A 17,434-nucleotide genomic window follows, 5' to 3' on the forward strand; every position below is an offset into this window, starting at 1 on the left:
TACCCATTCAAATAAAATCTGAATCTTCCCCATGATAGATCCAATCCTCTACTCAACTATATTTTATGAACGCTCTTCTACAAAATTAATGGATTTCATTTTTAGTATATTTATGCCTATTTGCCATGTCTTTCACAATTCTTTTATCCTTGGCCAGCTGTTCTTAAATTCACTTTCTCTGACTTGGATTTTTATTCTATACCCTACACTCATCTAGATGTAAAATTCTACCTCTAATTCTTTTCCTCCAATCCCACAGAGGGTCCTGACCCATCCTGAAGGGATTACTCCAAGAAGATTTTAATTTTTATCCTCCTGCTATAACCCAGCAGCATCTGGTGACAGTTTCATTTTCTTTTGGTTTTGGGGGGGGGGGGGGTTTGACAGTCTCATCTTTTTAAAACATAGATTTTTATTCTGCCATTTCTTTGTTTAGGAATCAAATGATTATTTTTTTTAATTGTGGTAAAATGCATATAACATATATTTTACCATCTTAACCATTTGTAAGTGTTCAGTTCTGGGGCATCTGGTGCATTCACACTGTAGTGCAATCATCACCACCATCTAGCCACAGAAACTTTTTCATCAGAACTGAGATGGTAGCTCCCCAACCTCCTACCCCCAAACCCCTGGCACCCCCCATTCTACTTTCTGTCCCTATGAATCTGACTACTCTAGGTATCTCATGTAAGTAGAATCATACAGTATTTGTCCTTTTGTGTCTGGCTAATTTCACTTAGCATAATGTCCTCAATGTTCATCCACGTTGTAATGTGTGACAGAATTTCCTGCCTTTTCGAGGCTGAATAATGTTCCATTGTATGTATACAACACAGTTTGTTTATCCATTCATCCTTCAATGGACACTTGGGTTGTGTTCACCTTTGTCTATTGTGAATAATCCTGCTATGAAAAGAGGCATAACAATATTTGAGTATTTGATTTCAATTCTTTGGGGTGTATACCTAGAAGCAGAATTGCTGGATCATATGGTAATTCAATCTTTAATGTTTTGAGAAACTGCCACACTGTTTTCCACAGCAGTTTCACCATTTTACATTCCCACCAGTAGCACACAAGGATTCCAATTTCTCCACATCCTCGTCAACACTTGTTACTTCCTGCTTCTTTGGTAGTACTTACCCTAATGGGGGCGAAGTAGTATCTCACTGGGGTTTCTGCCTAGCTTTTAAGGCCCTCTGTAATCAGGCCCTTCTCCCAGATCCACCCTTAATTCACAGTAATCTTCTACTCAAGCCTTCCACTACCCCCAGGCTTTCTTCTCACAGTCCTCTATGTAGACAACGTGTACCTTTCACATTTGTGTTCGCAGCCCTTCTTCAGTCTAAAATTCTCTCTTCTTTCTCCCTAACCTACCTAAGATCTACAATATCTTTGAATCTAGTTTAAGACCCGCCTGCCTTCCCAAACCTCTCACCCCATTCTCCAACCTTTGGTTATAGTTATGTCTCCCCAGGCAGGATTGTAAATTTCTTTGTCAAACCAATAAATGAACATGAATTTGTATCTTCTAATGAATTAACACATTCTGGGCAGACTTAGGCTCTCTGTCTATACCTATTAATTGACTGACATCAGAAGAGATGGAAGCATGTCAAAATGCACATTCCAAACTTTTGATTATTATGATATTCAATCCCAGAGAAAAGAGAAAGAGGTTGAAAGAACTATCCTCAGCTGCCCAAAGAAAGGAAACTTCAAATCAGTAAGGAGAACAAGCAGTATTCGAGGCAGAACTAGAACAAAAAGCAGAGGACAGGTTCCAGGGCCCAAAAGATGCTGAAGTCAGAGAGAGAGATGTGAGCTCTGAAACTGTTGTGGTAACTCTGTAGGCTGAGATGAAAGGAAGATGAGATAGACACAAATGAGGAAAAGCCACCAGCAGATAGGCTGTGTGTTTTTCAGCTTCTTGACAAATTAAGACATTTTTTATTGTTTGACCTTTCCTTTCCCGACCTGTCTAAAATTCCTTAAATGGCACGTGGAGCTATACTGGGGCCTAGGCAAATAGAAAAATGTGTGCCCTCATACACACTTATCAAAATATCCTCCCATATTTTGAACCAAGTGGGAAAAGTTAGTAAACAAATTTATAATTTAAAAACATGACTTAAAAAACTTTAATTAAAGATCACACACATAAAGCCTGGTGTAGCCCAAACTGTTGGCAGGCCAACATCAACCTCACAAACCCACCCAGCAGGAGTGGTCCGGGCTCGTTGGAAATAATTGGTCTTGTTACAAAATAATGCAGGGGTATAAAACAAACAGCAACAGCCTGTCTTTATCTAAAAATTTGATAGTGTATTCATCATGGATTTTTGGCATTAATTTTGATTTTTTAAAATATTGTGTTAACATTTTTACTTATCTCGGCTACTGAAGGTTTTGGCCTCCCCTTGACCTTTGTGCTCAAGGCAAATGCTGCACTTGCTCCACCCTAAATCCAGCCCCGCCTTCAAGCAAAGATCTTGAAGTCCTGCTGGTCCCTCCACACGTGGCTGATGCATTTTGATTTTATTGGCTAGACATTTCAAACCACGGCCAGTTTTCAATGAATTCAGATAGAATTGTCAAATCAGGTATAGGAGGAGATACTTCCTCTGTGGAATAAGGTCTCTTAACAACTTTCAATTTTCCAAAACAACAGTCATCTAACCAGTCCCTTTTCTGGTGTTTAACTGGTAGGTTAGAGGGTCGTTTTGCTAAATTTATATATATTCTAGAAAATTGCCAATAAACTTAATCAGATCTGCGTATATAACTTTAAGGTCTTGTTTGCATTAAAAAAAAAAAAGAAAGAAAGAAATGATGCCGGGTCGGGGAGCCAAGGAGTCGAAAGAAAGATTTCTTAGACTCTTAAGATCTGGCAGTAGTGCTCTTTTAATTAGAGAATAGTATGGAATAGCATGGGGACAGGACCCATGGGCAGTCAGAGCTTCTGCTGCCAGCGTGGGGACAGGACCCATGGGCAGTCAGGCCGCTGCATGGGGACAGGGCCCACGGACAGGAGGAGCCACTGCTGCCGCCGCTTCTGCTGCCCCCACTGGCATGGGGACAGGACCCATGGGCAGGCAGAGCTGCTGCTGGCATGTTGCTGCTGCCGCTTCTGCTGCAAACATGAGTGGAGTGTAAGGCTAATTTTCAGGCATGGGTATATGAGTCATCTCTTTACAAGACAAAGGAAAGAACATGAAAAAAAAGTTAAAATGGTATCAGTGCAGGTGGGGTCTGGTCATTGGGTGATCCCATGACTTTTAGACAAGAATCAAATCGGATTAAGTACAGGTCAGAAGCCACCACACTAAATCAGCTACATGAGATTGCCAGACAGCAACCATCCCAAGTTCGTGCCTTCCCCATTAAGAGTTTCTAGAGACAAGGTCATCTCCCTTCCTTCACAAATGCAAATGTCTCTCAAGGGCAAGCAAATTGCACACCTTGGAGCCTGCTTCTCATCTGGAGTTTTAAAAGTAACCAGCCTAAAATCCTCATCAGAAAGAACGCTCCTTTAGAAGATGCATGAATCGCCCACTTAGAAACTGTATTGGTTACCTGGCAGGTCAATGGCGTAGCTGTAGCCAAGTTGGTCTGCGGTTAAAAAGAGTTCCTCATTAGTGACTGGAGGGAAGAAAGGAACCATGTTATACATCCGATTGTGACCAATGGGCGCCAGCTCCTGAGGCCAGGCTTCAGCGGGAGGATTGAATCTTCTCATCCACTCATCGAAAATGGCATCAGTAAAGGAATGAAGGACCTGAAAGAGAGGGGACCATGGCGTTTAACATTGGTCAGTCTGTTCAGTCAGACCATCTGATTGGAGCTTTCTCTGAAATGGAATGGGGTTCTCGAAGGAGGAAGCTCCATATACCCAGTCTAATCTTAGTGACATACCCAGTGGCGTTTTTAGTTTAGTTTTCAAGGATGGATGGCATCCCTCCAAACAGCACTATAAACCCCCTTGTCAAATGAACAAATGAAATTCACGTTGCAGATTTAACATTGATTTGGGGACATCTGAGACCTTCAAAAGTGCGTGTCAATTATTGAGTTCAGAAAAAAGGCAAGTACGATGAGATACACAGTCTAGTCAATATTCAGATGCTTTGGTTTTAAAAGAAAAGAAAGAAGAGGTTGTGTTTACCAGTACTGTAATACAGATGGACTGTAAAAAAAGAGAAAATCTCCAAAATGGGTTTTTAAATTTTCCTCACCAGGAACACCATTCTATATACTCATTTCATAACCCTCTCATTTGAAATCTCAGTGGTATGCCAGCAAAACAAAGTCTAAAATGTTGTAATGTGCATAGTGCTCATTTTTATTTTCTCAAGGAAGCTGTTGAAGACCTTTTCAAATACAGCAATTATTACAAGATTTAAAAGATTAACAGCAAAATTTCCACATGTACAGCCCAATTTTGCAACAGGATGTACATGTCAGAGTCCAGCCCAGGCTCGATGCCTGGCCACTAGAGATCCTTGTTCATTCCTAGACAGTAAATTCAAGGGGCTTAGGGACAGTGGCTGCTTTGCTTTCCCTCTATGGCCCCAGCACCTGTCACCCCAGGGCCTGTAACATGCAGCCAGGGAGGTACTTTTTCAATAAATATTTGTTAAGTGAATTCATTCATCCATTCACCAACTGTACCCAAGTGATAGCACTAGTCAAATTATATATAACTTGTTATCTATTTGTCTATTTCCCCTAACAAGACCCCTAACTCCTAAATGTCAGGGAGAGGATCTTTTGACCTTTGAAGACTCAGGCTTAGCAGGCAGCCTGGACAGTCGATGCTTAGTAAGTATTTGTTGGCTGAAGATAGTGCCGTGCAAAGCGGTGTTATTTTGTCCACAATTCAACCAATCAGGCCCCTTTCTCGTGGGTGCTGTTTCCTCAGCCTGTAATGCTGTTCCCTCTGTTTTCTGGTGTCAGTCTTTCAAGGACCAGCTCAATGGTCCCTGTTCTGAGACATTGGTCCCTGCCTGAATCCATGACTCTTTGCACTTCTAAAGTCCTTTAATTGTGTTGTTCTTCTGGCTTGTATTACTCTTATTTATTTAGTAGATAACATTTTCAAATCATACCCATGGTTCCTCCCCCACTCCCTTACTTGTATGTAGTTGCCCTTATTCAGGCAACAGTGAAAACTTTCTGCCTGTATTGTCTCACGTGGCTACGCTCGGGATAGTAGAAGAAATCAAGTGATTTACTAAAGGGATTTATTTCCTGAACAGACTTTTAAAGCTCATGGCAGAGACAATCACCTTATAAACCAAAACATCAAATTATAAGACCTGGGCTTTTAGTGAGAGAAAAGATTTTTTGAATTCTAAAGCCTTGGCTTTGAGTAACAAAATTTAAGCCCAGAGGGAATAAAGGCCTAGAGTTTATCATGTAAGCAACCACTTTGGGAGAAGACATGATAGTGCAAGTGATGAGTGTTTCCCACAGTGGAGTTCAGAAAAAGTCACCTTTGAGAAGGCGCATCACGTCTGGAAAAGGAGCAAATAACTTTTGGAAAGCATCGGAATTCACCTAGTGCAAAGTGTAAATAATTAAGGAGGGGACAAGACTAAAGCAATTCATAATTTGGAGAGATAAAAGAACAGGGAAAAATAATAAGGAGAGATTATAGGTCTCAGAAGGCCTATAAAACATGATACAATGAATGCTGTAGTGGGAACTCTGTCCAGAGAACCCAGTTTATAGACTGTAGTAAAGAAGGCAAGTGCGTGCCAAGAAGATGCAAAGGATGCAATAAACAAGATGCTATGAGCAAGAACGTGTCCACGGGCTAGAAAGAGAAGTGGTGCAACCAGCAGAATGGGTATTTTTGTTAAAGTTGTGAACATTGTCCCTACACGAGATACCTTGAATCACTCTTGAGAAACTAATGGTATCCTTGTGGATACAAGTTGAAAATGAGCTCAGTTATTATCTCTGTAAAGGCCAAATGTAATTTGAGGGTAATAAAAGTAAAAGGGGACTCTTGTGGCTTTATCTGCTGTAGAGATACCTAGCTATGTGATAGTGTTAAAAATTGAGTGCTTCAGAAATGAGGTTACAAATGTTGGTATACAAACCTATTCTACCTTGTTCCCACAAAATAAACATAGGTACAGGAAGAAAAAAAAGCAACTGAATTTCAAACTGGAGGCATTATTGAAGAAAATGTGATTACATAGGCTCTGAAGGTAAAGGTTTTTTTTTTTTAAACATAGGCAGTAAGCTTCTTTTTTTTTTTTTTTAAAGATTGGCACCTGAGCTAAGAACTGTTGCCAATCTTCGTCTCCTTTTTTTTTCCCCCTGCTTTTTTCTACTCAAATCCCCCAGTACACAGTTGAATGTTTTAGTTGTGGGTCCTTCTAGTTGTGACATGTGGGACGCTGCCTCAATATGGCCTAATGAGAGGTGCCATGTCCGCGCCCAGGATCTGAACCCTGGGCCGCCGAAGCGGAGCACGTGAACTTAACCACTCAGCCATGGGGCCGGCCCCAAAGTTTTTAAATGTAACCCTTGCAGGAGAAAGCAATTAATCAACAAATATTGTGCTTATGGGCATAAATAAACTTAATAAAATATGGGGAAAGCATGCTTATCTTTCTCAAGATCATTGGAAGATAAAGTTACTATTAAACTTAACCTTAACTTAGATGGCTGCACATTCAGATTCCTGCCACACTGGTGACATGAGAAGCGTTTTTGCCCACGGAGGAGTGCCATGGAAACCTGAGGCTGTCTGCAAAGACATTTGTATGTTACGAAAGACCGGCACACTGTGGTTGTCACGAGTCGAGTTTGCATGTTACTGTCCAAGAGATGTCATTCATCATCAGAGTGGATCTTGTTGTGGTAATGTGAACGTGCTCTGGTCCTCAGAGAATTTGTATGTGATCATTTAGAAGTCACATAGTAGACGTACAGTTCCATATGAGAAGTTCCAATTTAAAACTTAAGGTAGAAGGCCAAAGTAAAAAGTTGAGTCACATTTTCTAAATGAGAGAATTCCTAAAAAACCTATTTAATCATGCTTATTATTTTGTGGTAATATTTATTTGTTCTTGCCTTGTTCTGCCAAGGATTTGAAGCAAGGTATAATCAAGATGTTGGTTTCACATTTCCCTAGATAAGCCATACGTCATAGGCAAAACATAGTTAAACAACACCCAAGCTTCTACTTAGCTGACGAAGCTCTGCCACAGGGAGCTGCTTACTCCGTACCTAGCATAGTGAGAGACGAGAAACAGTCACAGAAAAAAGGACATTGGAGCGATCATAGAGTCTTCCAGGCAGTGCTGAGGCAGGACAGTATGTTTTCTATTTTGCTCTAATTTTCTCTTCTTGTCCTTCCCTATCTATGCTCTCCTTGCATCCTAAGCAGACAGAATAGAAGATATTTTTCAGACATTTTGGAGGAGTTACATAAGGAAAGCACTATTTCTGCATAGATTTGTATAATAGCATTATTATTATTAAAATATACGTATGTATACATAAAATGTAACAATATACACTGTATACAAGATATAACAGCATGTATACAAAAAGAAATATCAAGAGCATTAGAAATTCAGTTGCTGGGGTCCAGCCCCGTGGCCAAGTGGTTAAGTGCGCGAGCTCCACTTTGGTGGCCCAGGGTTTTGCCGGTTCCGAGACTGGGCACGGACACGGCACCGCTCATCAGGCCATGCTGAGGCGGCATCCCGCATAGCACAACCAGAGGCACTCACAACCAGAATGTGCAACTATGTACTGGGGGGCTTTGGGGAGAAGACGAAGAAAAAATAAAAAAAGAAGATTGGCAGCAGATGTTAGCTCAGGTGTCAATCTTTAAAAAAGAAAAAAGAAATTCAGTTGCTAAGTCCCTGACGAAGAATGCTTGCAGTTTAAGGATTAAACTTTGAACGGATGCAAACAGATTCTGCTGTTAGTAAGTCAGCTTTAAAAGAAGTGACCAGTTCAGCATACACCTTAAGCAGACAAAACAAATCGAACAGAGAGAACCAGGGTGATGTCAGAGGAGATTCTAGATAAGAACGGAGATATTCCCAGGCTATTCGTGGCTAAGCAATAGCAAAGCTCTAGGAAAAGAGGAACTCAAATCAAAGCTAGAACTATCTTAGATTTGTATATAAATTGTAGTTTACCATTAGACTACTTAATTTCATCAATAATGAAGTATACATAGTTCATCTTTTAATATAGAGTTAGTTCTCAGTAGTGTATGTGTTTATCCCTATAAAGTCTAGAGTTGAAAAGAACACTTTCAGGTGCCATTTAGCAGCTGCCAAGTTAAAAAACCAAACCATCCCCCAGACCCAGCCTACAGAGATCCCGCCACTCTGGGAGACTCTGCCCAAGTAGGTGGCCAGCCACCTTCTCTGACAGCTCAGCTCCTATAAAATTCACCAAAAGTTTATGCTACTTAGGAGTTAGCGACTATACATGTCAGTTATTTAAAAATACATACGTTAATTAAGTGAATGTGGCATTTTAAAAACATGAATGCTTCAAAAGCCAAGCAAAATTATTCAGACCTGCCCTTCACGAATTAGTCTTAATTCCTGTTAACATGATCTAACAGGACTACATTTCCTCAGCTATAATGAAATTAATTGTGAAAGGATCAAATTAAGAATTATCTAAACTGACAAAAGGCAAAACTGGAGCTGGGAGACTTGACATGGGGACATTTTGAGTAAGAAACTGTTTTTCTTTTTTTTTTTAGAGGAAGATTAGCCTTCAGCTAACATCTGCCACCAATCCTCCACTTTTTGCAGAGGAAGACTGGCCCTGAGCTAACATCCATGCCCATCCTCCTCTACTTTATATGTGCGATGCCTGCCACAACATGGCTTGCCAAGCGGTGCATAGGTCCACATCTCAGATCCAAACCAGTGAACCCCGGGCCGCCAAAGCCAAAAGTGTGAACTTAACCACTGTGCCACAGAGCCAGCCCCAGGAAACTGTTCTTATAATCTCTGCTTGGCCACTTACCGGTTTACATCACCTTGTGTTAACCACATTTCTTAGCTTCTCTGAACTTCATTTTTCACATACTTAAAACAAGGAGAGCAGTTTAACATACAGTTTTGTGAAGTTAAAAGGTCATGTTTGCATGACATCCAGCACATTAATAGATGCTCAATAATGTAACGTTCTCCTAACAAAAGTTTAGTGAGCACCTGCTAAGTCCCAGGCACTGTTCTAGAGGTTGGATATGGTGTCAGTGATCATAGTAGCTTCTCATAAGCTAGTGAAACCTAGAAAACACATGTTTATATGAACAGAATATTGGGTTTTCAAGAAAAATAAAATATCAAAAGAGGATGTTGTATTTTGTTACTGACTACACAGACAACAGACCACTTTCACTAATTCTCTTATGAAATTTTAGGGTTTTTTCTCTTTCCAGAAGTTATTATCCTATATGAAGAGACAGATCACAGAAAAGGAAATGCAAATGGTTCTTTGAATGTATGAAAAGAAGCTGAACTTTGGGGCTGGCCCCGTGGCCGAGTGGTTAAGTTCACGCGCTCCGCTGCAGGCGGCCCAGTGTTTCGTTGGTTCGAATCCTGGGCGCAGACATGGCACTGCTCATCAAACCACGCTGAGGCAGCGTCCCACATGCCACAACTAGGACCCACAACCAAGAATATACAACTATGTACCGGGGGGGTTTGGGGAGAAAAAGGAAAAAAATAAAATCTTTAAAAAAAAAAAAAAACTCTTTAAAAAAAAAAAAAAGAAGCTGAACTTCATTTATAAGAAGAGAAATGCAGGGGCCGGTCCTGTAGCCGAGTGGTTAAGATCCCATGCTCTGCTTCGGCAGCCCAGGGTTTTGCCAGTTCAAATCCTGGGCGTGGACATGGCACCGCTCGTCAAGCCATGCTGAGGTGGCATCCCACATGCCACAACTAGAAGGACCCACACCTAAAAATACACATCTATGTACTGGGGGATTTGGGAGAAAAAAGGGAAAATAAAATCTGAAAAAAAAAGAAGAGAAACGCAAATTAAAACTCACTGAAATACCATTTTCACCTGTCAGATTGGCAAAGACGAACAGGTGTAATAACCCACTTTACCAATGAGAAAGAGTGCAGGAATTGTCACTCTGCTGCACAGCTTGTAAGAGGGAAGATGATTCAGCCTTCTGGAAGGCAATTTGGCACGTCTATCAAAATTTCAAATGCATTTATTTAACCTTTGACCCAGCGATTCTGCTCTCTCGACTTACCCTACACGTCCATTTACTGCAGCATTGTTTAAAAAGCAAAAGATTGGAAACCACTTAAATGCACATGAGTGGGAGACACGTTAAATATTTCAAGATAAAGCCACACTGTAGAATACCATAATCCTTAAAAAAGGAGTGAGAAAGTCCTGTATGAACGGATATGGAGTGATTTAGAAGAAGTTAAAAAAACATCTCAGGAGTGTCTATAGTATGCTACCCTTTGGACAAAAAAGTGAGGATAAATAAGTAAACAGGTTTGCTTCCATATTTATAAAATATATCTTCAAGAATAGGAAAAAATGATAATGGATTGCTGGAGATGCTTGATACAGGTACTTCATTTTGCGCCTTTTGCATTTGAACCTCTTCTGTGCATTATACATTTAAAAATTTTTTAACTAAAGAATTTAGGAAACTATGTAACAACCTAAAAATTAAATAAATGAAGTGAAAGTGGAATATCATGTGTAATGTGTGCATTATAATTGCAACTACATAAAACATAGAAGATATGAAAAGAAGCAGAAAAAACTGAGATGGAACTGTGGACATTTTAACATTTTTTTGCCAATATTTCTGTAATTATGTCATTAAAAACCACTAAACTGTTAAAAAATTAGAATAAAACAATGCTGTTTTAATTACTAAAAGTATTAGTCTAATTATGACTGTTCTTTTTTTAAGAAAGATAAATAAAATGGGTCCATTTTTAAGTGCTTCACTCTTGGGGAGAAAAAAGCAATGTCCTATACACTTCTTTTTAAAAATTTCAGTTAAACACATACTAACTCAGAAGTATTTTATACTTGTTACTATGACCCATTAATCTTACTAGTTGTATTGCAGCCTAGAACAGTAGAGTCAGAAGGGGTTTTACAGGATTGACATAGTGTACTTCCTCAGATCTTTGTTTTTAGAAACTCATTTTCTCTTTTCTTGCTTTTATATCCCTAAATTAATGAACCCATCTAATCCAGTTAATTGTCTTTGTTAAGAAATACCAATGGTAATAAGGCTACTTGTATGTCTTACTCCATTTGGAATTTCAGTGTATAAGGGGGAGAACAAACACACCAGCTATTCAGTGAGGATTAACCATGCAACCTATGAATCCCCCAGCCACAGAGGAATGAAAGAATTGGAACTTGCCAAATGCACCTTTCTAAAGGGATAACATCCAAATACACCCTAAGAATAGTATCTTTAGGAATTGGGGAGAAAATTACTAGTCTCTGATATGTTTCTTTCTTGGCAGTTAACTCAACTATTTAACTTTACAATCTATCCTTTTCCCTATTTTTTTCTTTTCTAGGTTATATCTAAATTTAATATTGAAGACAGCACAACTTAGCATTCCTGTGATCTGATCTTATTTTCCAGGACAAATGTGTGCATTTCCTTCAATTACCTTATTAGAATTAGGAAATATTAGAATTTCAGAGATTGGTTCAGAGTTTTTTCTGTATCTTAATGTTAAACTTTCTTTCACTCATTATTGTGATCGCTTACACTTTGTGTCTCTCTTGCTTGAAGAGATTTCATAAAAACAATTTTAATAAATGTTGTATGCAGTGTATGCAACACATTTACATGAATTGCCTCATGAACTTGAAATTTCAGAAGCTGTAACTCTAACTTAAATGCTTTAACCTAGTTCTCAATATGTGAAAAGTCATTTAAGGCTCAAATGGCTTCAACATGAAACTCTTTGTAAACAGCCTACGGTGTTTGTGGATTCTGGAATTAGCGCCAAAACATTCCACCTGTGCCTTCAAAGAAAGGCCGTGGCTTTTTGTTTATTTATACGCACATGATAACACATACCAAAGGAAAACAAAATTTTAAATGTTAAATATGTTGAAAGTAATAAAGACAAGGACAACTAAACATCTGCTATCTTTGAACTATATGTAAGTCATGGAATTCTTCGTCTATAAAGTCATGGCTTCCACCTAAATCAAGAAGAGAAATAATGACTAGAGAGATATCCCTACTGCAGAGCAGGGACATTGATCCCTTAGTGCAGGGGTTGGCAAACTAAAGCCTGTGGGTCAAATAGGCCTTACCGCCTGTTTTTATAAATAAAGTTTTGTTAGAACACCACACTCATTTGTTCATGTTTTCCCTGTGGCTGCATTCATGCTACAGTGGCAGAGTTCAGTAGCTGCAACAGAAGTCATTTGGCCTGCAAAGCCTAAAATACTTGCTATCCGGTCATTCAGAGAAAAATATTGCCAAGCCTGCACACTTAGTGGGCTTCCTCAAAAGGAGGAGATAAGACATAGCAGTCCTTGAGACAAGAGGCTGAAAATCAAATTACTAGCATCACTCTTATTTCCTTTCATAGGCAAGAAAGATTTGGCGTATAAACCTCAACTTGAAGGAGGATTATGCTGTTCTACTCATAATATTTTGGAGTACTAGATAAGGAGTACTGTTACATTTTTCTTTATGATAGATTGCGTGTACAAATTATATAATTGAAAATGTATGTTTTAAAAAAGACTTATTTAGAGACATATAGTATAGATAAATAGATGTATAGATACATAGCAGAGAAGGTAGACACCAGAAATGTTTGGCATAAGCTGATGGCTGAGATGATAGCCAGAAAAAGGAGGTGAAAGATAAAGTTAGAACCACTGAACAAGACAGGTATCCTACAGAAGAGCAAAGATGGCTGCAGAGGCCTCACAGGTAAGCCCCCACCTTATTAAAAGTTGGGACCAATAGTCCACATTTCCGACAACTCCTTCATTTATTGCTACCACACAAATAGGAGGGTAGAAACATTTTTTAGGAAGAAGGAATACCTCCACCAACTGCTCCCATCCCAGGATTTCTTATAGCTCACTCTTACCTGCTTCTACCTATCTGGGAGTCCAGAAAGCTACCGGGACCCTCACACCACCAGACAAGGTTAGAATCCTTGGAAGCTCTATCTCTACCCTTGCTCTTCATATCTCCCTTTTTTGTACCCTGGCTGGAGTGAAAATAACCATCATCTTTGAAATACGTCTGACTTTGTATTTGTCAGTAAATCACCTTAGGGCACAACTGTCTACTATGGAGCACAAGACAAGGAAACTTAACTAGGATTTGCAAATTCAAACCCAACACATAGTTCTCTAATCCGTTCCCACTCACTACCACAAGACACAGTCATATGTTTATGATGACATTTGTATTGTACTTGACAGTTGCCAGAGCAGCATCATAATATCCTAATTTATGACGAGTTGCTTTAATGAGTACAACACTTTTCCCCGAAGCCAGATCCAGCCTGTGACCCGCACTTTGCAGAGTGGGAAACAGAGGCTCCACATAGTTCAATGAGGCTCCCAAGACTGCACAAGTCAGGACTAAATAGAACTGATTTGACTTGTAATCCAGTGCTCTTTTGACTATATCATGTGGCCTCCCAGGAGTCCAGAGAAACAAACTGCTGTAAACTGATGGTTTCAGGATGCATTGTGCTGTGGACTGATTTGTGGCCCCTTCCTCCTCCAAATTCATATGTTGAAGGCCTAATCCTCAATGTGACTGTATTTGGAGATGGGGCTATAAGGTGGTAATTAAGGTTAAATGAGGTCATAAGGGTGGGGCCCTAAGAAGATGGGGTTAGTTGTCCTTATAAGAAGTACACACCAGCGAGCTCACTCCCTTGCTCTTTCTGTCATGTAAGGACACAGCAAGAAGGCAGTGGTCTGCAAGCCAGGAAGAGAACTTTCCCCAGGAACCGAATCAGCCAGCACCTTGATCTTGGACTTCCCAGTCTCCAGAACTCTGAGATATAAATTTCTGTTGTTTAAGCCACACCCAGTTTGTGTTATTTTGTCACAGCAGCCTGAGCAGACTAAGACACACTGCTAAGAGTAACATTAAGATCAGGAAAACTCGGGGAAAAAACCATACAGTGTCTGTTTGCTACAGTGTGATCCAACTGGATAAGAATGTAAACTCTAAATACTGGCAAAATAAAAAAGGGCCAGCAGTGAAATTTCTTCTTGTAATTGCTCTGAAACCATCTATCCAAGACACGACCCTGAAGACAGACGGACTGTGTTAAAATAGTGGATGGTGAGTGAAGTGTCTGTGGAGCAGATACTTTGTTGGGTTCAGCAGCTGAGAAACAAACGTTTCTGTCATCTAAAGCTTCTAAGCCAGCTTCGGTGAGCTTTACTTGAGGAAACAAAGCAGGCTCTGACATCCAGAAGCTGGCCTAGCCCTATCAGCAAGGTCTCGGTGTTCTCCTGTTGGACGTAAACAGGAATGTTACATGGAATATCAACACCAGATAAGGCCACTCTGTGACTGTGATGGATCAGGATAAAACCAAGGCAATTCCATAATCGTGTCTCATCGCAGACAAAACGTGAACATTGTCCAAACCACAAAATACCCAACATGAAGATTAGCCCTTTCTGGCTAATACAAGTGACTGCCGCTGCTTCACCAATTAGTCTGCCCACCCTAGAGAGAAGAACTATTGGGATACCCAATCAGAATTACCCCTGCTTCCTGACAGCATCCAATCCACAGCAAAGCCCTGCTTCCTTAAGCCCTCCCAAAATCACCCAGCAAGAGCCCAAATCCTTTCAGGCTTTTCTAATGCCTGAGACACTCTATTATGCTAACTTATGATACATATTATGCTAAGTTATGACCTAATTTATAATATTATTATGCTAATTTATGAATCCACTTCTGGACTGTAAACTCCTGGCTGGGGTCATTCCAAAGCTAACCATCTCTGCAGCATGGGTTTCTGATGAGGGAACTTCAGATGCTATCTAACCACCCCTATGATGCAGATTAAAGTTAATTCACATAGGCATAAATCCCATGGTTCCCACAGAGAATAAAACACATCCCAAACTTTAATCTTATTGAAAGGCAAATAAATCCAACATATTGTTTAGAAAATTTTCATCTACTCTGAGTCTTTGAACATACCACAAAAATGGGATCATTGGCCGCAGAATGTGGCAAAGCACTTGTCCCGTTCAGGAAAGAATGAACCAAATTATGAAGGCTGAGCACTTGAGAGTCCAGGGTCCCATCCGCTTTATCAAACCCTTCCAGGGCATTCCTGAGAGAAATCAGCATGTCAGCAATAAAAGTCATGGATTAATAAAAGTCTCTTTGGATTGTTTCCAGCCTAGACAACACTCTTCTCATTTGAGTTGGGTAGGAAAATGAGAAGCTCTGTCATAGCTAATTAATTAACAATTCGCCCCAACTTTTAATGATGATCTCCTCTAAGGAGATGGAACTCTTAATCAATGCTACTTCTGTACCTGCTAAGTTGGATTATATCTCTTTTGTGTACTGTATGACAATTAATTATCTTCATTTCTGTCTCCCACGCCGGACTATGAACTCCTAGAGGGCAGTGACTATATATCCTTCAGATTTTTATTGCCAGGGCTCAGTACCATGACCAGCACACAGTCTATGATCATTAAATATTTTTTGAGTTAACATATAATCCTATATTCATATTTCTCAACTAAAGAGACCTGCAGTTTGACTGTAATACATTCAGCATCCTAAATATATCCCCCAATTCCCCTTATCCTTCTCTTTTTTCCCTCTCCCCATTTTCAGGAAATTCTAATTGTCAATTGTCCATACCCTAACTCAGTGAGCTTCAAATTTAAGCATACATTGGAATCATTGGAGGAAAACACATATTTCATGCCCCACTTCCAGAATTTCTGATTCAGTAGGTGCGGGCTGGATCCCAACAATTTGGAGTTCTAACCAACTCCCAGATGGAAGTCTAGGCACTGAACATTGAGAACCACTCTCTTAACTCAAATCTATATGGATTGCACTCTGCTTCAATAACATTTTTATCACAGTGAAAACAATAATACACACTCTATTTCAAGACAGTCTTAAATGTCACCCTTTACCTCAACTTTGAAATCACTCTGAGGGCTGTGACCAACTCCAGCACAGACTCTGAGTCCTGCTACACTTAGCACAACCTCTGCACTCAAGTTCTGTCCACTCTGCCCCTGGCCCCAAATAACCCATCAGTTGTATAGTTTACACACAGTTATGAGAGAGAGAATTCGGTCTGGTAGAAGACCGTGAATCTATCTATCCACCATTCTTTTATGGAGCCCCATCTATCTTTGTTTAAAATCATTTATATCCATACATATTTCTCATACTTCTCAAAGTCTTTTTGGAGGGACAAAATTGTTAGCTGGTCTTGAAATTTCAAGCATTGTGATGTCATTGCTATGCTGTAATTTGAGCTGCATTTACTCTGTAATACTCCTCTGAGATTTTAGACCCCAATATGAAAGTCTATGGCTGACAAATTTTTTTAAGAAAATAAAAAGAAAGAGTATGAGCAAATATTCTAAATGCTGTCTTTAACGAGTTCCCTGGTCCTGAAGACTGTACCTCTATTTTTACAGAAATTAGAAATACAAAAGATGCTTTTGAATAGCTAAGTTAGGAGATGTTAAATCTACACTATTAATTATAGTGGATGGATGATGACTTTCCTAACACTGACCTCTTGTTATCCAGTCCTATCAAGCACTTCTCCATTACTTAGCTTTGTAAACGTCTCCCAAGACCTGGATTTCCTTCCAGGTCATAACAGGCATGAAAATCTGAAAGTGTCAAAAAATGCCAGTCTAGCAGAGTTCAGAGCACCAACCTGAAGCTGAAGGTAGAGTTCTGAAAAAAAGGAGGATTGTCAAACTTCTTGAGAGACAGACAATCTTGTATGTCGTGTAAGGTTGGTAATTTCTCACTGTTTCTTCCCACTTGATTTCTTCTCAACAAACCTTCGTAGGTTCCATTACACAGGGTGACCCGGCGGTTGTAGTCATCTAAGCTAAGATTTGTAAGGAGATTAAAGATAATATGTCAATTCATGGATAGAGAGTGTCATAACTTTGGGCCAAGTAACCCAATCAGGTCATGATAAAATTTTATTACAGCTACCTTACAAGGGTCAAAAATACGTGCTAAAACTACTACCTCTGAAAGTAATTATGGATTAAGGAGTTTCAAAAACCAAGATCCCATAACATATCAATATATCCATAAAGATGAAGAATAATTACCATTCCACTGGAGAGACAGTAAGAATAATTACCATTACAAGGCAAGACGGTGACTCCTGTCATGCGCATT

General features: G+C 39.7%; 1 protein-coding gene across 2 annotated transcripts in view; it reads right to left on the bottom strand.

Annotated features, from left to right (window-relative positions):
• The window catches only part of DCT (dopachrome tautomerase), an 80,766-nt gene that overhangs the window by 4,819 nt on the left and 58,513 nt on the right, over positions 1-17,434 (bottom strand). For both annotated transcript variants that reach the window (XM_070579060.1, XM_008532909.2), the window contains 3 exons: positions 16,953-17,132; positions 15,224-15,359; positions 3,580-3,781 (listed from right to left, as the gene is read on the bottom strand). In XM_070579060.1, coding sequence (XP_070435161.1) covers positions 3,580-3,781; positions 15,224-15,359; positions 16,953-17,132 — 518 coding nt within the window. The remainder of the gene's footprint in view (positions 1-3,579; positions 3,782-15,223; positions 15,360-16,952; positions 17,133-17,434) is intronic.

Source organism: Equus przewalskii, chromosome 16 (assembly GCF_037783145.1).
Source record: "Equus przewalskii isolate Varuska chromosome 16, EquPr2, whole genome shotgun sequence".
Lineage (NCBI taxonomy): Eukaryota > Metazoa > Chordata > Mammalia > Perissodactyla > Equidae > Equus > Equus przewalskii.